The sequence below is a fragment of the Ricinus communis genome, chromosome 7, assembly GCF_019578655.1.
Source record: "Ricinus communis isolate WT05 ecotype wild-type chromosome 7, ASM1957865v1, whole genome shotgun sequence".
Taxonomy (NCBI): Eukaryota; Viridiplantae; Streptophyta; class Magnoliopsida; order Malpighiales; family Euphorbiaceae; genus Ricinus; species Ricinus communis.
The window spans coordinates 1,317,624-1,345,399 of NC_063262.1; the positions used below are offsets into that span (position 1 = coordinate 1,317,624).

At 35.3% G+C, this 27,776-nt stretch overlaps 5 protein-coding genes across 6 annotated transcripts; 4 read left to right on the forward strand and 1 right to left on the reverse strand.

The window, feature by feature from the left end:
* The first annotated feature begins 275 nt into the window (after positions 1–275).
* LOC8269134 (nuclear cap-binding protein subunit 2) lies at positions 276–3,933 on the forward strand. The gene is made up of 8 exons (XM_015718413.3): positions 276–483; positions 587–810; positions 917–1,055; positions 1,143–1,176; positions 1,661–1,771; positions 3,009–3,059; positions 3,242–3,348; positions 3,612–3,933. The coding sequence occupies exons 1-8, from the start codon at positions 466–468 to the stop codon at positions 3,684–3,686; spliced, it is 759 nt and encodes a 252-aa protein (XP_015573899.1). The 5' UTR covers positions 276–465; the 3' UTR covers positions 3,687–3,933.
* Positions 3,934–4,348: 415 nt separating this feature from the next.
* LOC8269133 (DDB1- and CUL4-associated factor 13) lies at positions 4,349–9,278 on the reverse strand. Of its 2 annotated transcripts, none has more exons than XM_002517817.4 (17): positions 9,046–9,278; positions 8,861–8,950; positions 8,644–8,755; positions 8,486–8,513; positions 7,946–8,044; positions 7,780–7,849; positions 7,658–7,692; positions 7,504–7,578; positions 7,327–7,422; positions 6,912–6,975; positions 6,233–6,286; positions 5,857–5,942; positions 5,708–5,768; positions 5,517–5,581; positions 5,213–5,318; positions 4,854–4,942; positions 4,349–4,702 (listed from the first exon to the last, which is right to left on the reverse strand). In XM_002517817.4, exons 1-17 carry the CDS (start codon positions 9,109–9,111, stop codon positions 4,540–4,542), a joined length of 1,359 nt encoding a protein of 452 aa, XP_002517863.1. In that variant the 5' UTR covers positions 9,112–9,278; the 3' UTR covers positions 4,349–4,539. The 2 variants fall into 2 exon arrangements, with proteins under 2 accessions (XP_002517863.1, XP_048232606.1); XM_048376649.1 differs by having other exon boundaries at positions 8,861–8,924; positions 9,046–9,273.
* An 890-nt stretch (positions 9,279–10,168) lies between these two features.
* LOC8269132 (cytochrome P450 CYP72A219) lies at positions 10,169–12,661 on the forward strand. Its single transcript, XM_002517816.4, has 5 exons — positions 10,169–10,740; positions 10,954–11,171; positions 11,273–11,523; positions 11,676–12,054; positions 12,155–12,661. Exons 1-5 carry the CDS (start codon positions 10,482–10,484, stop codon positions 12,575–12,577), a joined length of 1,530 nt encoding a protein of 509 aa, XP_002517862.1. The 5' UTR covers positions 10,169–10,481; the 3' UTR covers positions 12,578–12,661.
* An 874-nt stretch (positions 12,662–13,535) lies between these two features.
* On the forward strand, positions 13,536–14,484 carry LOC8269131 (NAC domain-containing protein 87). The gene is made up of 2 exons (XM_002517815.3): positions 13,536–14,289; positions 14,406–14,484. The coding sequence occupies exons 1-2, from the start codon at positions 13,655–13,657 to the stop codon at positions 14,482–14,484; spliced, it is 714 nt and encodes a 237-aa protein (XP_002517861.2). The 5' UTR covers positions 13,536–13,654.
* Positions 14,485–20,544: 6,060 nt separating this feature from the next.
* On the forward strand, positions 20,545–22,904 carry LOC8269130 (cytochrome P450 CYP72A219). The gene is made up of 5 exons (XM_002517814.4): positions 20,545–20,918; positions 21,002–21,219; positions 21,318–21,562; positions 21,671–22,049; positions 22,150–22,904. Exons 1-5 carry the CDS (start codon positions 20,645–20,647, stop codon positions 22,561–22,563), a joined length of 1,530 nt encoding a protein of 509 aa, XP_002517860.1. The 5' UTR covers positions 20,545–20,644; the 3' UTR covers positions 22,564–22,904.
* Positions 22,905–27,776: the final 4,872 nt, after the last annotated feature.

Here is a 27,776-nt window from a genome sequence, read left to right on the forward strand (position 1 = left end):
TAAAAAAATAGTATAAAATCAAATCTAATTAATAATTCTTAATAAAAATTCTAATGGTGAAATATTTTTAGTATAAAATTAACAAAATAAAAAAATAAAAAATATATTTTTCAAATATTAAAAGACAACTAGTATAAAATACAGAAACACATAGGAAATACTCCTAATTTAAACTTATTATAACTTTAAACTATAAAATAGAAATAAAAATTATTTTAAAAATTGCAAAGATAAAAAAATTAAACTTTAAAGCAAAAAAATCTGAATGGTACTAAGCGGCAGCGCGCCCTAACCCTGGATATCGAATTATTCTTCTTCCATTTTACTAGGGGCAGTGCTCTCTGTCTTTCTAGGGTTTATTCTAATTCTCAGTCTCTGTAGAGCGTTAAAAAAAAAAAACACTTTTTGTGATCAGTTATTTGATTCTCTGCTGCAGAATTTCTCTTCTTCCATTAGTAGCCGTAAATGGCTCTACTTTTCAAGGTAAAAGTCGCTGCTTTGAAGCCCTAATTATTTGAGTTTGAATTCCGTTTTCTAAACAAAAAAATTCTTGAACTTCTCTTTTTGGTTCTTTAACTGATTGCAGGATCCAGCAAAGCTATCTGCATATAGGGATAGAAAGTTTCCAGGAAATCAAGAGGAATTTGAACATGCACTTTTAACTTCTACTACTGTTTACATTGGGAACATGTCCTTCTACACTACTGAAGAGCAAGTTTATGAACTTTTCTCTAGAGCTGGAGAAATTAAGAAGATAATTATGGGTTTAGATAAAAATACCAAAACCCCGTGTGGATTTTGTTTTGTTTTGTAAGTTTCCAATTGGGTGTGTTTAGAATTATAGTTTTGTCATTGATTATAAGAGGTCTGCGATTGAGTGTTGGTTGTCGTTTGTGTGTCTGTATTTTTTTATTAGGTTTTACTCTAGAGAAGATACTGAGGATGCAGTTAAGTATATAAGTGGGACTATTCTTGATGATCGTCCAATTCGTGTTGATTTTGACTGGGGATTCCAAGAAGGAAGGCAATGGGGCCGTGGTCGAAGTGGTGGCCAGGTGAGCTTGCTTTCTCCCAGCTATATCTTGCTGCTGAGGTTTTAGCATTATACGTGCTCTAATTTTTTGTTTCCTTATATTTTACAGGTTAGAGATGAATATCGTACAGACTATGATCCTGATATCCTTTTTCTGTTTTGTACTTTTAACGCTTCTCTTATTTTCTTTCAATATGATCTGGTTAAACTTGTGGCAGTGTTTATTTCCTAGGAGAATAGGTGTTTCTGGAACCCATTTGTTGTAGCATTTTAACAGGTTTATCTCAGTGTTGACACTAGGAATTGCACGCCTACTGGCTCAAAGAGAGATAGAGTTATCCAGGCCAACAAATTATAATTGTACTGCTATAAAATAGTATCACTTCTCTTTGACCAGATAATCTGGTTCAAACCCTTTTGTATTATTAATATATTTCTTTTGACAAAGGCTAATGTCAGTATTTAATTCCTGCTAATGAAGAGTTCCTGATAAGACTAGTCAGTTAAATTTTATGATTTTTATTGGCAGCTCAGTCCAGCCCAGTTAGCGGCAATAATTGGTCTTGGTAGTATAAAAAGTTAAGAACAATTTCACCTGCTATTTTCTGCTTCCTTAACGCCTTATACGCAGAGGTGGTTATGGAAAATTGGTTCAGCGTGAGCTGGAGCAAAGACAGCTTGTTGATTATGGAGCTGGGTCATTGGGCTCTTTCCCTCCAGTTATGCCACCGCCTCAGTGTAAGTTTTCTTATCTAGTTCCTGAAGATCTATCCTTCTCAAACTGAAACTTGTTTGGTGGATTCATCCCTTCTATGTTTATATTCTTTTACTTTCTTTGGGTAAACATGGCATGTTATGTCTTAGTTTGGCTAATATGGCTTAGATTTAAAGCTGAATTTAACTACTGTGGAAGTTATGAAGTCCAAGCCTCTAATATAATATAAGTTATTAACAAAAGAATATGGTAGAGTGTCAATGTACAAGGTGAAATATTTAATTATGCAGGCTCTTTACATGATTAGTGCAATGTTACTGGGTCAAATCAAAGATGTTAACTTTTCTAGGTTGGGCCATAAATATATGATCTTTGATACCACATTTGTGGGCTGCATGCTAGGCACATTTTTGAAGTGTTGGCTGTGATGGTGAGTCTAGGAATGGTGTTTATACTAGCATGCTGAGTCTGGTGTAACATATGGAGGGCACGGGTCTAATAAGGTATGATGGATTTTTGAGGTTAAATCTGGATATAGAATGGTAGTTTTTGGAGAGGACAGACAGGTTACATTTGGCAGCTGCTGAAAGGCATTAAAGAACTTATCTTACTGAAAATACTTCAGCCTAGAGTTTGGATGATACAAATAGAATGTAAGAACCTCAAATAGGACTGCTTGTGTTTTTAAAATGATTGAGACTACCCTTGGAAATGTCTAGGTTGATTTAAATAAATAGAAAAATGGCATAGGGGATGGGAGAATAACCATAAGAACGTACTGAAACTGTTTTTTCAGCTTCTCAATTTACATGTTTGTATCATATATTAATTTTCTCCCTGGAATGACTGTCTACGTAAATATATTTGGATTTACCATGGATCTGGGTTCACCACACCCATCTGAATGGAAAAAATTTGTCGTATGCTTTGTCGTTGAATAATTACTTGCTAACCCATGCTGATCTTTGGCTTTTCTCCAAAAGTGCACCTGATTACTTGGTATTCTTTTGCTGCTGTTTTACATTTTTATCATATAATTCACTCTTTGAAATATTTGCGATCCCTTTGCATTACACCAAATTTATCCTTTGAGGTCTGTCAGTAAGGTCTCCTGGAAACCTTTTGGATGTTGTTAGATTACTTCAAGTTTGCAACCTTTTTTCTTTTTGCTCATTCCGCCTTCATGACTGCTTTGCCTAACACTAGCAGTATACGATGAAATCTTCTGTCCAATGGTCTAAGTCATTTTTCTTTCTGCAGATGGCAGACATGGTGGAAGTGGTCATGGTGGTTTCCAACGACATGGTAGAGGTAATTTCTCTTTCCAAGTCTCAATTGCGTTGGGTATCTTTCCTTAATTTCTCTTTTCAAGTATCTTCAATTACTTCCATGTCGTCCTCTCTTCCATTTGTTTGGTATTAGTATTTTTCTTTTAATTGAAAATTGGTATGGTCAAAATGATCTAATTTGATCTGAAACTGTTTGGAGAGCAGATTACCATCGGAAGCGGTTCCGAGATGATGACCGCCAGGCACGTGAGCCTTCAAGGAGAACCTCAGATCATGAATCGAGGAGAAACAATGATCCTGACTCCCGACCGGTAATTTTTTTATATGCTTAATGGTTTTTATCACTTGCAACCATTTCTGTACCATTAACTTATTGCCAACAGCATGCCTGTCTTGGAGGGATTTATGTTTTGCCATAGATAATGGGGAAGCAACCATTACTATCCGCCTCTTAGCTGACCCATTTTGGCAATTGCATGTTTGATTGTAGAGAAGCCAAAGTTCCTATTTGCCCTTTCGTTCCTCATTCTTAATTTTGTCTCTGTTGCCTAATGAGCACGGTGTAATATAACAGGAGAAGAATCCGCGTTTCCGTGAGAGTGGCAATTCTGATGAGGAGGAGGAAGATGATCGGAAGCGACGATCTTAGCAGTAGCATTCGTGTACTAAATGTAGTGAAGAATATTTATACCAAACAAGGACCACAACATGTTCATGCAACTGCCAAAGGCTCTATTTCTCTCTCTCTCTCTCTCTCTCCAAGTTTGCTATAGGAGATTTTATAACATGAAGCTGTTGACCATCTGAGATTTGAGCTTGCCGTTGTATATGTAGTTGAGATTTGTGAAATTATTTGATCCTTGTACAATGCTAATTTGCATTGTTTTTTCTGCTTTCTTTCGGTGCATAATGTTAGTTCTTGAACTTGAAGTTGACTACATGTCTGAATGTCCAGATCACACGACCACCCTAGTCTTCTTTGTACGGTGATTTCCATCTCCAGGTCAAAAAAAAAAATGAAAGCATGTCAAACTTGTCCTTTACTATTTGGATTTTCTAAAGGATCGATGCGCCGGTATTGGTGCCGAATGTTGCGTTTAACTTGGATGTTTTGCACTTCTTTTAGCTTGCAACATTGGACTTTTTCTGTTTTCTTAAATTATACTATCAAGCATCAAAAAGTGAGGGGACTTGACTTGAGAAGTCCAAAATAAACGTGAACTAGCCATCTCGCACAGAATAACCTAGGTCAAGAATCCTCAACACTTTCCCCAATATATTTCCAATAAAAATTAAAAGATTATCAGCCACTAAAGAAACCAATTCAATTGGATCATTCATAACATTTAAGATTACAAAGCATCAGTCAACTTGGCCTTATCAAAACTGTTACATACAAAGCGCACTACTCTTGGACTACATTCGGCAGAGGCCATTAGCCATCATCAGACCAGAGATGCCCAAGTGAGCCCCGGACATCAAGGTACCTGACAATCTAAAACTCACTCTTCTTCTTTGATGATTCTTCTTTTACGCAATGGTTCAGTTACAACACTTCCTGGAGTACTATGGGCTCTCCTTCTATCTTCTTTCCTCTTTTCAGCTTCAGTCACTGTGCGTCTGATCTCAGCAGCCTTGTATATTGGTTTTGGCAAGTGTCGGTGCCTGCAATCACCATTAAAGGAAAATGAGTAATATTAGCTAAATTAAAGTTCTCTCATTACCATGTCGTATTGGTCAGCACCCATATTGGCAATACTTCTCTACCTCTCAAGAAAGTCATTACTTTTTAAAAGGTAAAAGATTTTCCTATTACCTTACAATACGCTTGATCTCAGGCAGGTGCTTATAACGATTCTTGACAGCTTCATTGTATTCATGCCTTTTTCGTTCCCTTGGAAGTAGCTGCAGCAAAAAGGAGCACATAGTAAAATCATCCATTATCTAGATAATCTCTATGCTTCAAAATGATACAACATTACTGCTTCCAAAGGTTCAACTCATTATGTGCCTCATGCAGTTCATTTAACAAAGAACACTAACAATCTAATCAGCCAAGCTGAAAAAAATTGCTTTCGCTGGTACATGGGTGTACATAAGATCCAATCTGTATCAGGAAATCTAATCTGTAGTTTAGGATGGCTAAAATAAGCGAACGAAGGAAATGAATCTTACCACTCCCAATTGTTCTGATGCTTTAGCTTTCCATAGCCTAAGGTTAGTATCATCGCTCCCAGAAATAATATAACTACCATCGCAGCTGAATTTGACGCAAAACACCCTATATAAAGGAATTGGAAAAAGAAAAAAAATTGTCAGAAATAAACATGCTTAATTAAAATTGCAATTCCATTTTAAACATGGAGAAGTGCACGGACTAGCACGCAATGACTGAGTTTTCCAAATTATTAGGTTCCTATACAACTCAGATTCACCATATAGCTAGTCACAAAGGTGGAAAGCAATTAACCAAAAGCACCTTTGCATTCTTTTTGTATGATAGATTTCCCGGCTGTGACCACCATTATACGGGAAAATTCTGACCTGCAGAAGGAGATGTCTAGTCAAAAAGAGGGGAAACAAAATAGAAAGCTGTCTAGGCTATTGAATGTAACCACTGGAAAAACATTGAAAATAAAGGATAAGTAAGCAATTGCTGGATGAACTCACTGTCCTATCATAAGATCCTGTCACAAATTCTCGACCAGTAGGAGAGAAGTCGATATCCATCCTGAAAGGATATATGATGTGTTATAAAAGAAAACAACATAGAAGTGCTGACAGAAACAACGTGAGACATCAATAGTTGGCCATCTTACACTGCAGAAACATGATCTTTGTGCACACACTTTGCTTCATCCAGTTTTCTTGCATCGAAACTGTAGCAGTTGCAGTCCTCATTTGCCTGCATGGGTATGTAAAGCAATTAATAAATTGGCGTCTTTAAGAAATGAGTCATTAACTTCAAACAGATTTGCCAGCATTTTATAAGGTTTTCTGCAAAGGTACTATTGTCATATTATATGTGGAAGCATCTGGATGAAAATGAAGGTGTAGACCATTAAATTAAATATTTTCGCAATATCAATTTCCAAAAGGTCCAGATAATGTTTCTTAAAATAACATAAAAAGTAAGACCTCATGAAGAAAAGCATTGAAAGAAAAGGTCCAGATAGCTTCAATCAAGGTACTTACAGCTGTGAAGTTCATTGGCTCCATAGGATTCCATGCAATAGAATTAGTTCTTGTCTGCAACGTTTTTGAAGAATTAATAAGAAACACCAAGTGGCCAAAGCAATAACCGAGCAGATGCAAAAAGAAAAACATATATAAAAAAGAAATAGATAAATAGAATAGAACTATCTTCTGAGGAGGAGAAAATTGCCATGTCAAATGCAAGAGTATTTGCAGAAAATAATTGCAGCAGAAGTGCACCATCCCCTGAACCTCAATCCCAACCCCTCTACTCTTCTCTATCTCTATTCCTTCTGTTTCGACAGCATTACACGTTGTAGACATGCAGGCTCAAGTTATCTATGTAAGATATAGAAAAAAGAATCTCAAAGAATTAAATAAATTGCTGAAACCTATAATGCTGTGTTGCCATCTAGCATCTGCTCAAAGAAAAGTCCATTTCTAGTTAAAACTAAAGTTATCACTTTTATCAACAAGATAACTTGTAAACTCAGCCCTTAATCCCTTTATTGCAACTTAAGATTAATGTTAAGGCCACATACCAGTCAGCCACTAACATTTGACACGATTGACTACTACATTAATCATAGAGATCACCAAAATTATCAGAATTTAAATTATTGTAGATAACAGATGTGAACAGAAAATGTAAGAATAGGATATGGATAACCAAAATTACCCTCATGATAAGTTTCCTAGCTGGAGATGAAACGCGCAAATCGTACAATGTTATGCTGCGGTCACTGCAGAAGGGGGAAATAGAGCTTTCAGATAAGTCCATGTCATACGCTGTCACTCATGTGCAGGGACATATTTCCAACAAGAAATTAATTCACAAACAAATTAACATATGTAACATGCATCCTACATCATTCAAGAGTCCAACTAAAGTAATGCCCTCAAAAAGGGTCATAGAGAAGATGGAGGAAAGGTACCAAGTAAAGTATAAGCATTACTGGCTATAAATTGAGAAAAGTTCATGGCATATTCGGTGAATAAAATACAAAATGTATAATGAACACATAATTTACATCACGTGCATATGTGATCAATGCACATTGTAATTCAGCTGAATGTCATTTAACCCAGCATACCTTGCTGATGCTGCCAAGAGGTTTGGTTCCCCAGGATTAAACCGAACAGATATGACTGTGTCTGTTCCCCATTCGAAACTGTTCACTGGCTGAGATCTAAACAAAGAAGGTACATTATAAACAGAATTAATATAACTTGTGCGCATAATGGAATACATAAGTTAGTTAGATACAAACCTATTATGATTCCAAATATCTACTTGAGCACCACCTGTGGCAAAGAGCTCACCGTCCCATTGATGATCAACACCCCTAAAATCGAGAGGTTTGAGGATCCAAGGAAGATAATGGCAATGCAGACATAAACACTATAGAAGCACTAGATCCTTACCAAAACGCGTTCTTCCCAACATAAATTGCCTGTGGCTGAAATATGAGAAGCAATTTGTTCAAAAGATAGAGAGAAGAAACTCAAGATACTGACAACACATAAGTCCATGCAGAAACCAATACCTCAGCTGAGCGGTTAGAAGGGCCATCTGATTCCATCATAGTAGCTACAGGAACTTTCCAAAGCCTTGCACTGAATAAAGGAGGTCAGAGTACGAAATTAACAGTAGAGGCAATACATATATTGAATTTCATATATTCTGTATTACCAATAAAAATTATGTCTTACGTGCAATCAGTTCCACAGGATATTAAAATGCACCCATCGGTAGAGGCTGTCAAACCTCGTACGGCACCTTGATGACCTGGAAACTGACAAACAGTTCGCCTGTTACACCATATTTTCACAATTTATTCATCAACCACACATGATCACTGAAACAAAATTCAATTACAACTGACTCCAAGAAAATAATGACAAATGGAATTGTTGATACATTTCCATGAAAATGAAACCACCTCAAGCAGTCTCATAGATAAAACTTGACGATATAACAAGCAAATCTATGCCCTAATTTGTATCCAGTTTAACTTCTGCATTTTCAATCTGTAGAAGCAGTCATTTTAACTTCTCTTTTGTTGATTTATCATGTAAGACTGGAATTGGACACATTTTCTTTTTTAAGTCCTAGTTCACTCATTTTTACCGCCACCTATATACCCATTATGTATAAGTATAATATAATAGACTTTACCAAGATCATTCATGTGTAACTGATTAGACGATCAAGATCATTAATAAACAACTTTGAATTCACTATTGGAGTACCTGGAAGCTATGTCCCAAAGGCGAATATCTGCAAACATAAAATTTTTGAAAAGAAAAAAAAAAGAAATTAAGAATGTTCAAAATTAAATAGAAAACAATTCGAAAGTAACAGAATCATTAATATATAACACTTTAATCTCCAATTAAAAATAAAATACCTCCATCCATAGAACCAGAAAAAATCCCTTTCAAGTAATTAGGGTTTTTAGCCATACATGAAATAGCATCAATATGCCCATCCATTGCTCCAATAAACGGCCTTGCAAATATCTATTAAAAGAAATTAACAAAATCAAAACTAAATTCTTATTTTAAAAACGATGAACTTTTTAAGCCACCAATAATTTTATTAAACAGCTAAATTTATCAAATTACCTTGTCCAATTTTGCAGCATTGAGTGCTCTCACGTATTCAATTGATTTCTCTTGTGTCCGTAGGCTGGGATCGAAATTACGAAACACTCGCTGGTTCAATTCAAGTTCAAATTCAATTTTTACTAATTTTTTCAAGCTAAAATATAGGTTTGGACAGAGAGAGAGAGGAAAAAAGAAGAAGGTACCTGGAGATCTTGGCTTCGTTCTCTAGTGAAATCATCAGAGGAGCGTGATATTACTTTCACCTTCATCTTAATTGATTATTAAATGGTTTTCTAATATTAATTTCAATTGCAATTGTAGTTTCAGTTTTTAGAGGGAGAAAAACCCTAAACAGTAAAGTGAAGGTAGCTAAAACCCTAGAGGAGAAAGACGATGACAAGAGAGAGAAATAAAAGACCATGGCCCATACAGTGATTTGGGCCATTTGTAACTTTAAAGCCTATTATCTTCGTTTATAGTCTCAATACTATTTTTCATTATTGTTATTATTTTATCAAATATTATTAAATATATAGAATTTATCTATGCAAGTAGCATCATATTTTCATAAATCTTTTTATATATTAGATCACCTTAATTATATAAATTTCAAATGTTATATTCAATATCCTTAATATAAAATGTTAAATTCAGTTTATATAATGATAAAAGAAAAAGAAAAAGAAAAAATCTCAAATTTTACGATAAATTAAGATAATTAATTTCATATAGTACTAGCAATAACCATGCTTGAGGTCCTGAGGCTAGATCCACCAACATGATTTCTTAGATCCATAGACAGAGAGACAAAACTAGGAGATTTTTCCCTTCCAACAGGAACTCCTGAAAAGGGATTCTGAACTATGGGGAGAAAATGCATTAGAGTTCAAATCCTGAAAGTATAACTAATTCATTTAACCTTTTGTGTGCTATTATAGATTTTAAGTATGATTATAGTAGTTTTAATTTTGAAAAATGAATGTACATATAAACCCACAAACATTGACAAATGATCATAAACCCATCTTATGTATCTCCTTTTCTCTTGTATCTATATGTGTTTTATGTATATTTGATTGTATAATTTTATAAAATTTACATATTAGTCAATATTTTATGGTCCATAAAAATTGTACTAATTGTGGGGAAAAATTAAAAAGATTGCTAACATATACAATCATACAAGAGAAGATTATGAAAGTTCAAAAAACCTGATTCAGAATAAAGTTCTAGAAAAAGATCATAGTGGCACCAAAGGGGGAAAAAGAGAAGAAAGAAGGAAACAAAGCCATAGAAGGAAGGATGAAACATCAGTACTCTACCAAAAGAGAAAGCCAAATAAATTCCAAACAGGAAGAGGAATGTTGTCCAAAGGCATTCTCACCATACAATTATTTATCTAAATAGAGACGCCCCACTTGTGTGGGAACATGGAAATAATCTCCATTTTCATTTCTAGACGTGGCCTATCCCATCAAGATGGCAACACAAAACACAAACTGTTGTCGGTTTCTCAAAGTAGTGGTATTTCCTATCCAATGTTTATATGGAAGTAACAGTGTGAAGATACAGCCTAGTGCGATTGCCAATCGTAAAATAAGATTAGATTAAAGTAAACAAGTGAAGTTGAGTGATAGCAATGGCAATCTTGGCTATCACACTGCTATTGCTTCTTCAATTAGCCTTGTTTTCGAGTTTGAGATTAGTGTACGTGATATGGTGGAGGCCAAAGATAACGGTGAAGAAGTTGAGAAAACAAGGCATACATGTTCTTTCATATAAGTTACCACATGAAAACGTTAAGTTAACCTCGGAGTCGAAGTCTAAGCCAATGGAACTCACTCATGATATTGCTCCTCGCCTCGATCCTTTGCTTCGAGAACTAGCTATCACCTATAGTAAGTATTCTTTGAACTGTAATTCTTTCAGTTATTTGATTGGGTTTCAATTTTTAAACTCGTAGCCCCTCACAGATCCTGAGACGACTACAGTATTACTGAACTAGAAATTAAAGTATTCTGTTTTGTACTTTTTAAATATGTGTGCATTTGATCATTTGAAATGTAGTGATGTATCTAAAACTCCAAAATACTTGAATGTTTGTGCTGCAGAGAAGCCATTTGCTGTTTGTTATGGCATGATTCCTACTGTTATAGTTTTGGATCCAAAGCTAATAAGAGAGATACTGACAAGGATATTCGATTTTCAAAAGCCAAAAGTAGGTCCAACCATGAAGTTTTTCTTGAAAGGTCTTGCAAATATTGATGGAGATAAATGGGCAAAGCACAGGAAGATTATCAATCCTGCCTTCCACATAGAGAAGTTGAAGGTCAATTTTTTACTTGCAAACATTTAGCTTTCCACAAACACATAAAAATACCAACGCCTGACTTTTTGGATTCATGAAATTGTTTTAATCAACTTTTGTAGGGGATGTTCCCATGTTTTATGGCATCTTGTGAAGAAATGGTTGAGAAATGGGGCAAGTTGATAGACTCAGGATCAGGAGACTCTTCTGAATTAGATGTTTTGCCCGAGTTTCAGAACTTAGCAGGTAATGTTATATCAAGAGCTGCTTTTGGCAGCAATTTAGAAGAAGGCAAGTTGTTATTCTCTCTCCAAAGAAAACAAGGAGAACTCCTTTTGCAGTCGCTTATCAATCTCAATTCTGTATGGTCAAGGTGCAGTGAAGTTTCTTTTTTTTTTTTTTCCTTACACCATCTTGTAACTTTTTAATTCAAATTTACTGTTTGTAGTCAATTGATTCATGCTCTCTAATATATGCTAAACAATTGACATCAAGTTAAAAAGACTCTTAATTGAAATGTTGCAGGTTCTTGCCCTCAAAATTAAACAAACGAATGAAGCAAATACACCAAGAAATTAGATCCTTGCTCCAAGGGATAATTGACAATCGAGAGAAGGCTGTTCTTTCAGGAAATGATGACCATAATGATTTACTCAATCTGTTACTCAGGTCTAATTTCAATGAGATTTATCAGAATAAAAATATTGGAATGTCAAGAGAAGATGCGATAGAAGAATGCAAGCTATTCTACTTTGCTGGTTCCGAGACCACTGCAAATTCATTAACATGGACTATGATTGTATTGAGCATGCATCAGAATTGGCAGGAAAGAGCTAGGCAAGAGGTTCTGCAACTTGTAGGAAAAAGCAAACCAACTTTCAATGACTTGAACCACTTGAAGACTGTGAGTTCATTGTTTTCAAGAATTTGTCATGTGCTTCCGTCCTTGTTATTATTACTTGATGAGATATATATAATTAAGTGTTGTAATTATATTCTTTCAGGTGAACATGATTCTGCTTGAGGTCCTGAGATTATACCCACCAACATCCCTCGTTCGATCTATCTATAAAGAGACTAAACTAGGAGAATACTATCTTCCAGCAGGAGTCAGCTTGAAGGTCCCATTATACCTTGTCCAGAGGGATCTTGAACTATGGGGAGAAGACGCGACAGAGTTCAATCCTGAAAGATTTTCTGATGGGATTTCGAAGGCAGCAAAGGATCAATCTTCTTTCTTTGCTTTCGGTTGGGGGCCAAGAATATGCATTGGACAGAACTTTGCTATGCTTGAAGCTAAATTAGCACTAGCTCTGATTTTGCAACATTTCTCGTTTGAGCTTTCATCTACTTACAGACATGCTCCTGGGGTTGCCATTACTCTTCAACCTCAGTTTGGCGCGCAAATTATCTTGCGCAAAATCTGAAGCATTAATCTTTGTTTCATCATTGTTATATGCACAATGTCATGTATTTTTTTAATCATCTATGTTAATTTTTTTTTTTAATCATCCTCCAGCTAATCACAGTAAACATCTAAGAATAATCAAATTTATTTCAATTTTATCATGTAATTAACTAGTTTAACATGTGATTTAAACGCTGACAACCAATGATATGAAAATTAGATTTTCTTTTTTCAAGTTATGTCAAATTTTGAAATACTAATATTAGATTTATAAATTAAAGTTTCGTTCGGTGATTTAATTTTTTAAGATAAATATCATACTTTCTAGGTGAATTTTAAAATGTCCTAGGTTATAATGACTTTCAATGCTTTTATTTATTTACATAAATTTTTTTTATAAAATTTAGATCAAATCTATATTAAATATTTTAATATATAACATTTATATAAAATTACATATTAAAATATTTTTATAAATGTTTTTAAATTTTTTTTAAATTTTTTTTAAAATTATTTATGTAAATTAATCTAAAATTTTATAATTTTTGATTAAATAAATACATAAAAGTATTAAAAGTCATCGTAAATGTATATTTTTTAATAATATAAAATTTGAGAAAATTCTAGGATGTCATAATTTATAATACCTTTCAATACCTTTATCATGTATTTATTTTTTAAAAAAATTATAAGATTTGAGGCAAATTTATATAAAATATATTAGTATGCAACTTTTATATAAAATTATGTACTAAGATATTTTTATATTAATTTTTCAAAAATAAATATTTTATACCAATTAATTTAAATCTTATAATTTCTCATTTAATGAATACATAAAGTATTGGAAGTCCCCATAAACTAGGGAATCCTAGAATTCCCCATAAGTTTGTCCTATTTTTCGTAGGAGATTTACCAAAAACAAACACTATCTTTGTTATTACTATTAGATTAGTAAATCAGTGAGAAGAGTAAGAGATTAGTATTGTCGGTTGCCATCTCTTATATATACTCATACTCATAAGTCATACAGTCATATCAATCGTTAGCGTATTAGAAATTATTCCCATTTGGTAGATTATTTGATCAAGCAGTCATGCGAGAAACACAACTCTCTTCTTCTCCAGGGACAAATATCCCGGCTGGTTTCAGGTTTTACCCTACTGTTGCAGAGTTAGTCACTTGTTATCTCCAGGGAAAAAATAATGGCAGCCTTTCATCTGCCGAAGATCGGCTTCCTGTCAAGTACTGCGATTTCTATGGCAAAGACGAACCTTGGGAAATATGGAAGAAGTTTGGTGGAGACAAGTTGAGGAATGGCGAAACCCTTTTCTTCTTCACCACGTTAAAAAACGTGGCTCCTGATGGCGGTTCTAAAATCAGTCGCAGGGTGGGCTCTAGCGCAGGGACTTGGCACGGTGAGACGTCAGGTAACAGTTCAGTAATTCGTTGTCAGGGTTTGACGGCCTACAGGAAACGATTTAACTATCGGAACCCACTGAGATTGGACCAAGATCATTGTTGGAACATGCTTGAGTATAGTTTGGATGGTGGCGAACATGTTCTTTGTCAGCTCAAAAGGAGCAGAAAACAATCGAGAAAAAGAAAGAGCCAAACTGTGAACGATGACTTTATGGAGGTTCTTGAACGTGAAAAGCACTCGAGGGTTGGACAGCAATTGCTAAAAGGATTTCAGAGACACCACAAGGCGGTTGATAACTTGTTTGGAAGGTACGGTTACTGAACATTATGTGTATTCCAGGTTCCTTGGTTTCGATTTAGATTTTAAAAGAACTTAAAGCATTGATCATGGGATACTGATGTAGTTATTTCCATTCTTTTGGCAGGATCTCTATGAACACTACTCGAGTTGGGGCTGTTCTGTTTGCTGTTTTCATAGCCATTGCTGCTTTAATTATATATTAGTTGTTCATTTGTTTGTTGGTATTATATTTATAAAAGAACATTTCTTTTAATAAACATGTTACGGTTCTGTTTGCTTTCAATTTTTCACCTTAATTACTACAGAGATTAGCAATAGTGCCTCGGAGGAGGAGGCCAGCTGATTCTTCTCCTCACAAGTCAAAACAAGTAAAATGGGTAAAGCCAGACTTAGAGCCCAAACAATAGAATCAGAGAAACAGGTGGCCTCAATCAATTCAGCAGAAGCAATAATAAGAAAAGAAATGGTACCATAAAAGTGCAATTTTGCAGTTTGAATTTCCCAGGTTATAATCGCATGAATATCAAATATCCCAAGTTATAATCTATTGAATAACAAAAACAATAACTAACAGACCAGCAGTTAACAGAACAAGACCAACAGCTAAGGACCAAAGGTCAAGACTTCAAGTCTTGTCATCATAGGTCTAATAGCTGAGACTAGGAGCAACCTTTTTTTCCTAAGGACGAAATGTCGCTTCTACTAGTCTCAGAATGGAAAAAAGAACGTTGACATAGAGCTTAGGGTCCAACAAGATATCAAAAAGATCGTTACACCCAAACTGTATATATTAAGGACCTTTTCATACATAGAATCTCAGAATACAAGCTTGTAAATTCATCATAGATTAATAACAGCTTCAAATTACAATCTTTCACATTGTATCAGAGCAGGTTTGATTCTGCCATCATCTATCCAACCTCAATCACAAAAGAAACCCTTTCATCATGTCTCACAGTGATCTTACCAAATTAACCAACACTGTGTTAAAAGGCAACCAAAACTACTTCGAATGGTCGAGGGTAGTTTATATTAGCCTGAGTGGCAGAAAAAAATTAGAGCTCATCATAGGAACCCGAAGCAAGCCACAGCTAATCAACCTTAATCAACCAACAAAAGAAGAAATTGAGGCAATTGAAGAGTGACAGACGACTGACCATATGGTCATGTCACTACTCACCAATGCGATGGAGCCTCAGATAGTCAGGCTCTGCATGTTGCTGGCTTCATCACAGGCTATCTGGGATAAAATGAAAATTTCGTATGGGCATGAGCAAAATTATGCTCATATTTTTAATTTGAAACAGAAATTGGCACAGATTAAACAAGGGACTCGGACAAGCACGAGTTATGCCACTGAGGTTTTGACTCGGTGGGAAGAACTCTAGAGTTACCTCCTACCAACCACAGACCCAGAAGAGGCAAGAAGGAGAACAGAACAGGACTTAGTGTATACTTACCTGGGGGGGCTCGATTCGAGCTATAAAGCTCTAAGATCGCAGATACTGCTGTCAAGCAATCTTCCCCAAATCGACGCTGTCATAGCCACCATCCAACATGAGAAACTAGACGTGCAACTATGGGAACTGTGAACATTTTAGAGAACACAGAAAAGGCCTACATCTCCAACCTCTCGCATCCTCGCAAGAAAGCTCGAGTGCGAGGAGCGCCCCACTAGCGTCGAGAGGTGCAACCACTGCCGAAAGCAGGGGCACACTCAAGAGCACTGTTGGCATCTTCATCCGCATCTGAGGCCGAATCTCAACAGGAACGAAAGGGGAAGAAGTGGGAGACGAAAAAAGGAAAAGAGAAATAGGTTTGACAGCCTTGGCATCCTTACCGCATATAACCTTGAAGGTTATGATGAGGGGTGCGAACCGGGTCGAGAGGTAAGCAACGCGTCAGACACCTTTAACTTAATCCGACCCGGTTCCAATGACCCGACCCGCCCCATGTTCAGCGACCCGACCTGACCCGATTTCAGCAACTAGGCTGACCCGAATCCAACAGAAAAATCATAAATTTCTCAACTTATTTCTCAACTTCAGTCAATTATTCAGCCCCAACAATCTCGTGGGTCAGGTTTGGTATCTCAAAATTATGTAAATTCTTTAAATATCTCATCAAGTTGGATAATTGACTCCGGGACAACAAATCACATGACATGGGATGCTACAGAATTGCAAATTTTTATCCCCACTAATTCCCGCCATGTGACCGTTGCCAATGACCATCAAGCTGAAATTTCTAGTTTTGGCTCTCTCAAATTACTGCATAATAATCTTCACGATATTCTTCTCTTACCGGACTTTAAATCTAACTTATTATCAGTCGGTAAGATCTCTAGAACTTTAAATTGCAATGTCATTTTCTCACCATCTGCAGTATTATTTCAGGATCGAACCACAAGGAAGACGATTGGTGAAGGTCGCTTTGAGAATGGCCTTTATTACCTCACAGACTCCCCAAACCAGTGTTTAGTCTCAACCAACCCTGTCAGTCAAGAAATTTTGATCCATCGGCAGTTTGGGCATCCGTCTGATAGAGTCTTAAACCAGTTTTTTTATCTAAACATGAATACTAGTTGTTGTGGAATTTGTAAATTTGCTAAGTATACTAGATTACCTTTTCATGTATCTTCTACTAAATCTGACAACATGTTTGATTTAATTCATTCCGATGTTTGGGGACCTGCCCCCATCACCTCCTACAATCACTTTCGATATTTTATCACTTTTATTGATGACTACTCCAGCACCATTTGGGTTTATTTGTTAAAAGGCAAAAATGAAGTTTTTACCTACTTCTAAATTTTTTTTCACTTTATTCAAAATCAGTACAATGCCAAAATTAAAATCTTTCGCTCAGATAATGGCATTGAATACATAAATAAAAATTTTTCTGTTTTTTCTCCACCTAGGGAATTTTACATTAAACCACCTGCATTTATACTCCCGAACAAAATGGGGTTTCTGAAATAAAAAACCGTCATCTTCTTGAAGTCTCAAGATCAATTCTCTTTCAAAACAATGTCCCTCCTGACTGCTGCCTACCTCATCAATCGATTACCTAGCCCCAAGCTTAAAAAACCTCAGTCCTCTAGAAATTCTCAAAGGCAGAAAAATAGAGTTAGGACACATTCGAGTCTTTGGGTGCACAACCTTTGTCCACATTAAACGTCATCATAAACTTGACAAGAGTTTTGTGAAAACCGTGTTTCTAGGATATTCCTATGAAAAAAAAGGGTATAAATGTTACGACCCTTCCACTCACAAGACCTATATATCTCGGGATGTGTTATTTGATGAAAGCACCCCTATTTCACAAAGGATTCTACCCCCACTCATGGGTCCTCTACTTAATTATTTCCAGATAACTTTACCTTTTTTGACAGCCCAGCCCAGACTACTCCATTGGACAGGGAGCAGCTTCCAAAGGCAACTACCGAGGCCACCTCTTTAGGGGGAGCCAGTGTCATCCCCGAGGCAATTTCTTCAGGGGGAGACAATGAGCCACAGGTCAAAGAAATTGCCATACGAAGATCATCTCGGCTCATCCGACCTCTTGCCAGGCTAAGGGACTATGTGTCTCACAAGGTGTCGTATCCCATTCAATACTTCATTAGTTATGATACTGTATCAAATTCATATAAGACCTATCTAGGCAATCTCACCACCCACACTGAGCCCTCCTCCTTTTATGAAGCTAACACTAATCCTAATTGGTGCAAGGCTATGGAGGAAGAACTTCAGGCTCTAAAAAAAAATGACACCTGGGATCTAGTCCCTCTGCCACAAAATAAAAACCTGTTGGATGTAAATGGGTGTATAAAATTAAATATAAGCATGATGGAACGATTGAGAGATATAAGGCTAGGCTGGTAGCAAAGGGTTCACTTAAACATATGGGGTGGACTATCAGGAAACTTTGGCTCCAGTAGCCAAAATAAGCACTGTTCATATTTTACTATCTGTTGCTATTAACTCAGGATGAAGCCTATTTCAAATGGATGTTAAAAATGCATTCCTCCAAGGGTCCCTAGAAGAAGAAGTCTATATGACACTTCCTCCAGGTCACAAAATTACAACCGATCATTCCCTGGTATATAAGCTAAAAAAGGCTATCTATAGTTTGAAACAGTCCCCAAGAGCATGGTATGCCAAGCTAAGTCATTTTCTCTTAAAAGTTAATTTCAATAAATGTGCCTCTGATTCCTCTATATTTGTAAAACATACTCACACATATACTGTCATTATTCTTATGTACGTTGATGATATTATCATAACAGGTAACAATAATAAAGAGATTGAAGAAGTTAAACAAAAACTAAAAAGAGCATTTGATATCAAAGACCTCGGTCAGCTGTCTTACTTCCTTGGAATAGAAATAGCCAAATCTCATAAAGGTCCATTCCTATCCCAAAGAAAGTATGTCCTTGATCTTTTAAAAGAAACGAGAAAAATAGGGGTTAAACCTATAGACACACCAATGGAGACTAAAACCAAACTTAACCTAGAAGATGGTGATCCTTTAGATGATATAGGGCATTATGAGCGTCTAGTAGGAAAACTAATTTACCTAACTATCATTAGACCTGATATCACCTACGCGGTAAGTATGGTAAGCCAGTTTATGCGTGCTCCCCATGCCACTCATTTGGATGCTATCAGTAGAATTCTTAGGTATCTCAAGGGCACCCCAGGTCAAGGTATTTGGATGAAAAATAATAATGCTAATGATATAGTTGGTTTTTCTGATGCAGATTGGGCCAGAAGCTGTGACAGAAAATCAACTTATGGATTTTGCACATTCGTAGGGGGAAACCTAGTAACATGGAAAAGCAAAAAACAGACTGTAACTGCAAGATCCAGCGTAGAAGTAGAATATAGAGCAATGGCATCAACGGCCAACGAGCTAATATGGATCAAACAAGTACTTGCAGACGTGGGAATGGAATCCAAAGGCCCAATGAAAATGTAATGCGATAATCAAGCAGCAAGACACATTGCTTCAAACCCTGTCTTTTACGAACGAACCAAACACATTGAAGTTGACTGCCACTTCATAAGGGAAAAAGTCCAATATGGCGAGATTGAAACTCCATTCATCAGAAACCATGAACAATTGGCAGACATCTTTACAAAAGCCCTGAACAAAACTCATCATCAAAACCTTTTTTAGCAAGATGGGATCAGTCAACTTATTCGAACCCATCTTGAGGGGGAGTGTTGAAGAACAAAAACAAGAACCAACAGTCCAGCAGTTAACAGAAAAAGACCAACAGCTAAGGACCGAAGATCAATGCCTCAAATCTTGTCATCATAGGCCTAAAAGCTGAGACCAGGAGCAACCTTTCTTCCCTAAGGAAGAAAGGTCACTTCTACTAGTCTCAGAATGGAAAGAAGAACGTTGACATAGAGCTTAGGGTCCAACAAGGTAGCAATAAGACCGTTACACCCGAACTGTATATATTAAGGATTTGTTCATACATAGAATCTCAGAATACAATTTTGTAAATTCATTATAGATTAATAACAGCTTCAAATTACAATCTTTCACATAATCATTAAGATTGAAAATATTAGATTACAATTGTCAAATATGAATCTACCATTTATTTCAATAAGGTAAGAAAAGTTAGTTTTTGTTATACATACATACTTATATATGATAAATATATATAATATGGTAATGTTAAGAATCTGAATAAAATGAAATTATTATTAGTGTCTTAGACTATTTAAATCTTGAAAATTAATTTGATTAATTTACAGTTTTAGAAAGTTTAAAGAAATAAATAAAGACTTAGAAATTTATAAAACGTTTTATGTCCAAATACTCCACTTATTATATTATAATAATAATAAGTCTAGAACATCAAAAAAGTTTTCTGATTTAGCCCATCAATGTGAGCAAAAGTGGACCAATATGGTAGAACACTATGTCCGCTATTGGATGCCTTGAAATGGGTCAAAAGAACACTGGATTGCACAATCGAATTGATTACTACTCAATTATGCTTTTCAAATGAATTCAATTTCATACGAAAAAGTTATAATCTCTTTCTTTTTATAATTAAAATAATGAGAAGAAATCCAGCCTATGCGGCACATTTCTTTCGAGAAGGTCATGACTTAAAATAAAAATAATATTGGTCACTGTAATTCTTGACAAGATTATCGTGGAGTTCACGGTATTCAACATCTGCTCAACTCCGTAACTACACTACAAGGACATTAATTGTTTGTTTATTCTCAAAAACTCAGTATACAATAAGCCCCCACCACCACCGTCACCACCACGGACCCTACAGCCGCATGTATTATAATTAAACAACACCATCAAGTTGAGTGATGAATTAATATGGCAGTCCTGGCAATTGCATTGTGGCTGTTTGTTCTGTTAGCCTTGCTTTCGAGTTTGAGATTAGTGTATGTGATATGGTGGAGACCCAAGATAATAGAGAAGAAGTTGAGAAATCAAGGCATACATGTCCTTCCATGTAAGTTACCACATGGAAATGTGAAAGAGATTAACGAGTTAGCCTCAGAGGCTAAGTCTAAGCCATGCCCGGAACTCACTCATGATATCGCTCCTCGCCTCGACCCTCTGCTTCAAGAACTATCTATGGCCTATAGTAAGTTTATATTACGCTAAGCTCAAACTTATTAGTCTATTTCTTTTTTTGGTATCTAAGGTACTTGAATGTCTGTGTTGCAGAGAAGCCATTTGCTGTTTGTTATGGAAAGATTCCTACTGTTATAATCATGGATCCAGAGCTGATAAGAGAGATATTGACAAGGAAGTTCGAATTTCAGAAGCCAGAAGTAGGTCCAACCATGAAGCTTTTCTTGAAAGGTCTTGCAAATATTGATGGAGATAAATGGGTAAAGCATAGGAAGATAATCAATCCTGCTTTCCACATAGAGAAGTTGAAGGTGAGTTTTTTCCTTAACCATTTTTCTACAAACACATAATCATAACAAAGCTTGACTTGATGAATATTTTACGAATTTATCTTAATTAACCTTTATAGGGGATGTTGCCATTTTTCATGGCATCCTGTGAGGAAATGGTTGAGAAATGGGACAAGCTGATAGACTCAGCAGGCTCTTGTGAATTAGATGTTATGCCAGAGTTTCAGAACTTAACAGGTGATGTTATATCAAGAGCAGCTTTTGGTAGCAATCTAGAAGAAGGCAGGTTGTTATTCTCTCTTCAAAGGAAACAAGGAGAACTGCTTTTACGGTCACTTATCAATCTCAATTCTCTATGGTCACGGTGCAGTCCATTTCTCTGGCCCCATTCTATTATGTATTTCATTGTTTGTAGTCAATTCAGTCATACTGTTTACATTATGTTCAAAGATATTGAATTGAAATGTTTCAGGTTCTTGCCCTCAGAATTAAACAAAAGAATGATGCAAATACACCAAGAAATTCAATCTTTGCTCCTTGGCCTAATAGAAAATCGAGAGAAGGCTGTTCTGTCAGGAAATGAAAACCAGAATGACTTGCTCAATTTATTACTCAAGTCTAATTTCAATGAGGTTCATCAGAATAAAAATATTGGAATGTCAAGAGAAGATATGATAGAAGAATGCAAGCTATTCTACTTTGCTGGTCATGAGACCACTGCGAATTTGTTAACATGGACTATGATTGTATTGAGTATGCATCAAAATTGGCAGGAAAGAGCTAGGCAAGAGGTTCTGCAACTCATAGGAAAAAACAAACCAACTTTCAATGACTTGAACCACTTGAAGACTGTGAGTTCATTGTTTTCAAGAATTTGTCATATACTTCCGTCCTTGTTATTATTGCATAATGATATATATATTATATAAATCTTGTATCATATTCTTTCAGGTGAAAATGATTCTGCTTGAGGTCCTGAGATTATACCCACCAACATCCCTCGTTCGATCTATTTATAAAGAGACTAAACTCGGAGAATACTCTCTGCCAGCAGGAGTCAGCTTGAAGGTCCCACTGTACCTTGTCCAGAGGGATCCTGAACTATGGGGAGCAGACGCGACAGAGTTCAATCCTGAAAGATTTTCCAATGGGATTACGAAGGCAGCAAAGGATTTCTTTGCTTTCGGTTGGGGGCCAAGAATATGCATTGGACAGCACTTTGCTATGCTTGAAGCTAAATTAGCACTAGCTCTCATTTTGCAACACTTCTCATTTGAGCTTTCGTCTACTTACAGACATGCTCCAAATGTTGTCCTTACTCTTCAACCTCAGTTTGGCGGGCAAATTATCTTACGCAAAATTTGAAGCATTAGTATTTGTTTCATCATTGTTATTATGCAGAATTTGATGTATTACATATATAGTTGCACAATTTTCATTGCCGGCATCACAGTAGGAGCTAGGTTCAGGGAACACATACACATGTGCTTAGCTATATCAAAGCCTCGTATATAAAGCAATACAGATCTTTGTAAAAAGTGCACCCACATACTTAGTCTAGCCGTTGGTGCATATATTAACTTGGCCAAGGTCTTAAATTCCAGCTGTTGTGTTCTCAAAAGAAATTGATGTAATTTCTCTTATATGTGGAATATTTAAAAAAAAAATAATCAATTGTCAAGAAAAAAATCTGTATTTTTAATTAATAATATGTGACTTGAACATGTATGGAAGCTCATGCGATTTCATAATTTTTAATTTTCATCACAAGAATATATATATATTCTCCATTTGTTTACTCAGAAGAATTACATTTAAAGATAATATTCATAAATTACATATATATTACATGGAAGCAATTTGCTGTTTATTATGGAAACGTTCCAACTGTTATGATTATGGATCAAAAACTAATAAGAGAAGTTTTGATCCAAATATGCTAAGTTATGGGCTAAATTAGCCGAAACAGTTTAAAAGGGCAAATTTGAGCTTTAGCAATAAATTTAGGGGCCAATTGAACCTTAAAATTACCATTAAGAACTAATAAGATAGATTTGATCCAAATATGCCGAGTGGTGTGCAGATTGTCAAGAGACAAACTACATTCAATTTTGGAAAGTTGACAGTGGATAATGGGTTGCAATGAGTTATATAAAAAAAATTCTTATTTAGATTTGGTATATGTCCCGTTTATATATTAAATCGATAGATGATTGATACATATTCATTAGTTTTAAATGATGAAATATGTGTTAATTATTCAATAATAAAATATAAAACACTCATATATACGTGTTATTCTCCTATTAATTATTGGTATACACCAAGTTTAGATAAGAATTTTTCAAATTACATATTACGAGCAGACAAAAATCAACTCTTAAGGACCGAGACTACAAGATTTGTATTTTCAATTCTATCCTTGCAAAACACCCTCAAGTTTCTAGTCCCTTTTACTTTCTAATAGAGAACTAAAATTGCTTTATCTACCTATTATTTACAACAAAACTTTCTCCCTATTGAATTTTATATATCTCTGCACAAATGATTGTAAATCAATAATTTATATCTAATATTTGGCTATTATATTGTTATTCTGATGTGTAAATTTCAAGCAGAAGAAAGGATCAAACTCAGTCTTGTTAGTTGATAGGAAATCATTATCTTAGCAACCATACACCCCAATAACTAATGAGTTATGATACATATAGAATGCAATAAAACACCCTCTAATCAAGATGATTCCAAAATCCAAAAATTTCCTCAAGTGAAGTTAGAGAAAACTAGTTCCAACAATGAAACTAGCACTTGAATTCAACTCCAAACGCCACAAACTAAGTATGATTTGATAAGTTATGAATCAAACACAAGATTTTGGTTAGAGAACGCCACAAACTAAAAATAGTTTGATAAGTTCAAAGTTCATGTAAGAACTTAAGCAAAAACACTCACAAAGAGCAAACAAAGATTATCATTCAAAATTCTATATTTACAAATGGATTTGGCTTTGATATTTATAGCCAAAACAAGACAAAGAAACTTAAATGGATGTTTTTTAAGCTTTCCCACGTTTTTCCCTTTAATTCCCCTTAAAACTCATTAAAATTGCTGTTTTTTACATTGATAGCACTCATTTTAACTTACAAATAACAACTAAACATGTGCACTCATTCGTAACTCCACACAACACACATATAACTCACACCTAATAAAATAATCCTTAATTAAATAAAAATAAATTAAAATAATTACTTAAACTAAAACCCAAGAGATAAGAACCCATATAAATATGAGTTAAGCTCAAAGGCCTAATCATAGCGGAATGACTTTTATTCTTCAAAATGAACTGAATGCTTCATTATAAGGTTGGACTCTTGTTTTCATGCATGAGTTGCATTTCCATTTTGGACCTGTTGGTGCATGCCTTTTCAATGGAATCTCATGGCAGCCTTGATTCATATCATTAGTGAAATAAGACTTTTATTTATGCAATATTAAAAGTCTTATACACTCCTTAATTTGATCATTTCATCTCTGGCAATACTGATAATTGCAATAAGGACTAAAAATTGCACATTTTTGCAATGGCAGCAAGACAAAAACCATCACTAACTACTCCTACTCCTCAATCTCCTTCTCTGGTGGCAGTTCCACCACAGTCTTCACCCACCACTTTTCCTCTTGTATCGCCTACAAGGACACAGTCCCCAAGTGATAGTCCAATGTGTTCAAATGCTCCGAAATTGGCACCATCTAATCATTCAGGGTATGAAGGTTACAATGGCTATTTGAGTTGGTTCTAGGTGCTAGTGTTGGATATGTTTTAAAATTTTAATAATATAGTGTTTGGTTGCGATTCATAAAATTTATGAATTTTATTTATGAATCTAAAATTTATATGATTTGGACTGACCGAAAGTTAATTTAGTATTCTGCATAATCAAATTTGTATAGAATTGATTATACCTAAATTAAATTCTAACAAAATAGATAGATTTTTCAAATGGGTTCTACATTAGCAAGTTAATACATTGGATAATTCAAAAATATTTTCTTTAGTTTTATTATTTTTATTTTATTTTCCTCTTATATTTTTTTTTTCAAATGAAATGAATTTTTTTTTTTTTGTAAATTTTAATCAAACATAATGAAAATAAAGATCATTTTTGTCCTCTTGTTAATCATTCTTTTTTGTTCTTTAATTTTGTTATTATTATCAAATCAATTTGATAAATATATCCCTAGCACATATTATTGCATCTCTTTGCCCTTTCTCTCTCTCACATTTCAATTTCATATGTCTACGAAAAAGTTTCAATTAAATCAGTGCTATTTTTTTTTCCAGTGGGGGTTCTTAAAATGTTTTCTATTGAAGTATTATTTATAAATTACAGTTTTATGAGTAATTTAATTTATTTCAATTTTATCATGTAATTAACTACACGCTGATAAGCAATGATATGATAATTAGATTTCCCTTTGGAGTGATGTCAAATTGAAATACTAATACATATATAGATTTATAAATTACAGTTTTGTGGGTTAATTTGTTAAGATAAATATCATGTTTTTGTCCTAGTTTTCGTAGGAGATTTACCAAAAACAGACACTATCTCTGTTATTAGATTAGCAAATCAATGAGAGAGTAGGAGTATTAGAATTGTCGGTTACCATATCTTATGTATCCGCATAATCACAATCATAATCATAATCAAATATCAATCGTTAATATATAGAAATTTCTCTCCTTTATTATATTATTTGATCAAGCAGCTGGGGGTTTACGTACTCATCTCATCATGCAAGAGACACAAAACTCTTCTTCTCCATGGGCAAATATGGCAGTTGGTTACAGGTTTTGCCCTACTGATGAAGAGTTAGTCACTTATTATCTCCAGGGCAAAAACAATGGCAGCCTTTCATCTTTCGAGAATCAGCTTCTTGTGAAGTATTGTGATTTCTACGGCAAAGAAGAACCTTGGGAAATATGGAAGAGGTTTGGTGGAGATAAGTTGAGTGTTCATGAAGATCTTTTCTTTTTCACCACGTTGAAAAAGGTGGCCCCTGAGGGCGGCTCTAAAATTAATCGCAGGGTGGGCTCTAGTGCAGGGACTTGGCATTGTGAGACTTCAGGTAACAGCTCAGTAATTCGTTATCAGAATTTGACAGCCTACAAGAAACGATTTAATTACCGGAACCCATCAAGACTGGACCAAGATCGTTGTTGGAACATGCTTGAGTTTAGCTTGGATGGTGGAGAACATGTTCTTTGTCAACTCAAAAAGAGCAGAAAACAATCCAAGAAAAAAAAGAGCCAAACTGTGGATGATGACTTTGTGGAGGTTCTTGAACCTGAAAAGCGCTCGAGGGTTGAACAGGAATTGCCGAACAATTTTCAAGAAAACCAAGAGGCAGTTGATATAGTACCTTCTATGGAAGAACGAGATTCCATGGCTGCTATGCGTATTCCCTTGCCCCATTATTCTTATCAAGTCTCAGTTAATATTGGCGAGAGTCAAGTGAAGGGTTCTGAACCTGATATCCACCTGAGAGTTGAACAAGAATTGCCAAAATCTTTTCTAGAAAGTCTTCAAGAAAATCAAAAGGCTGCAGTTGATATAGTATATTCTATAGAAGAGCAAAATGCCATGACTGGTATGTTAGCTATGCCTGTCCCTTTGCCTGATGACGGTTCTTATTTGGACTTGATTAATCTTGGATATTATCCTAATGTAGCGGTGGAGGTTTTTCAACCAGACGAGTACTTGAGGGTAGAAGAAGAATTGCCAAAGAATTTAAACGAAAATCAAGAGGATGCGGCTGTGATGGGAGAACAAGAATCGCAGAAGAACTTCCAGGAAAATCAAGAAGCGGCCATTAATACGGTACCTGGTATGGAATCGCAGAAGAACTTTCAGGAAAATCAAGAAGCGGCAGTTTATATGGTACCTGCTGTGGAAGAACAAGAATCGAATTTTCAAGGAACTCAAGAGGTGGCAGTTGATATGATACCAATTCCTAGGGAAGAACATGATACCCAGGCTATGGCAGCTTCTATGCCTTGGCCTTGTCACCCTGAGGGCTCAAGTATTCTCAGTAATTACATTGATCTTGATGATCATATAGATCCTACATATGATTTTGATAACTTGTTTGGAGGATACAGGTACTGATACATCATGTGTATTCTCGATTATTAGGTTGCGATTAGAATAAAAACCTTGTAGCTGCAGATTACTTACATTACATACTGATACTGTAGTTATTTTCCTGCTTTTGTTGGGGGTTGGGGCTATTCTGTTTGCTCTTTCCATACCCAGTGCTGCTTTGATTTTGTTTTGCATTTATAATAATTATACATTGTTCATTGGCAAGAACTTCTGCAAATTATAGGAAACTTTTAACACTTCTCATTTGAGCTTTCATCTACTTAGAGCACATGCTCCTAGTGTGGCCATTACTCTTCAAACTCAGTTTTGGAGCACAAAATCTGATGCATTCATCATTGTTATATATGTAAGTAGAAGTTACTGTATTTTATAGTTGCATACTAAATCATTCTAGTTATTAGGGCATGA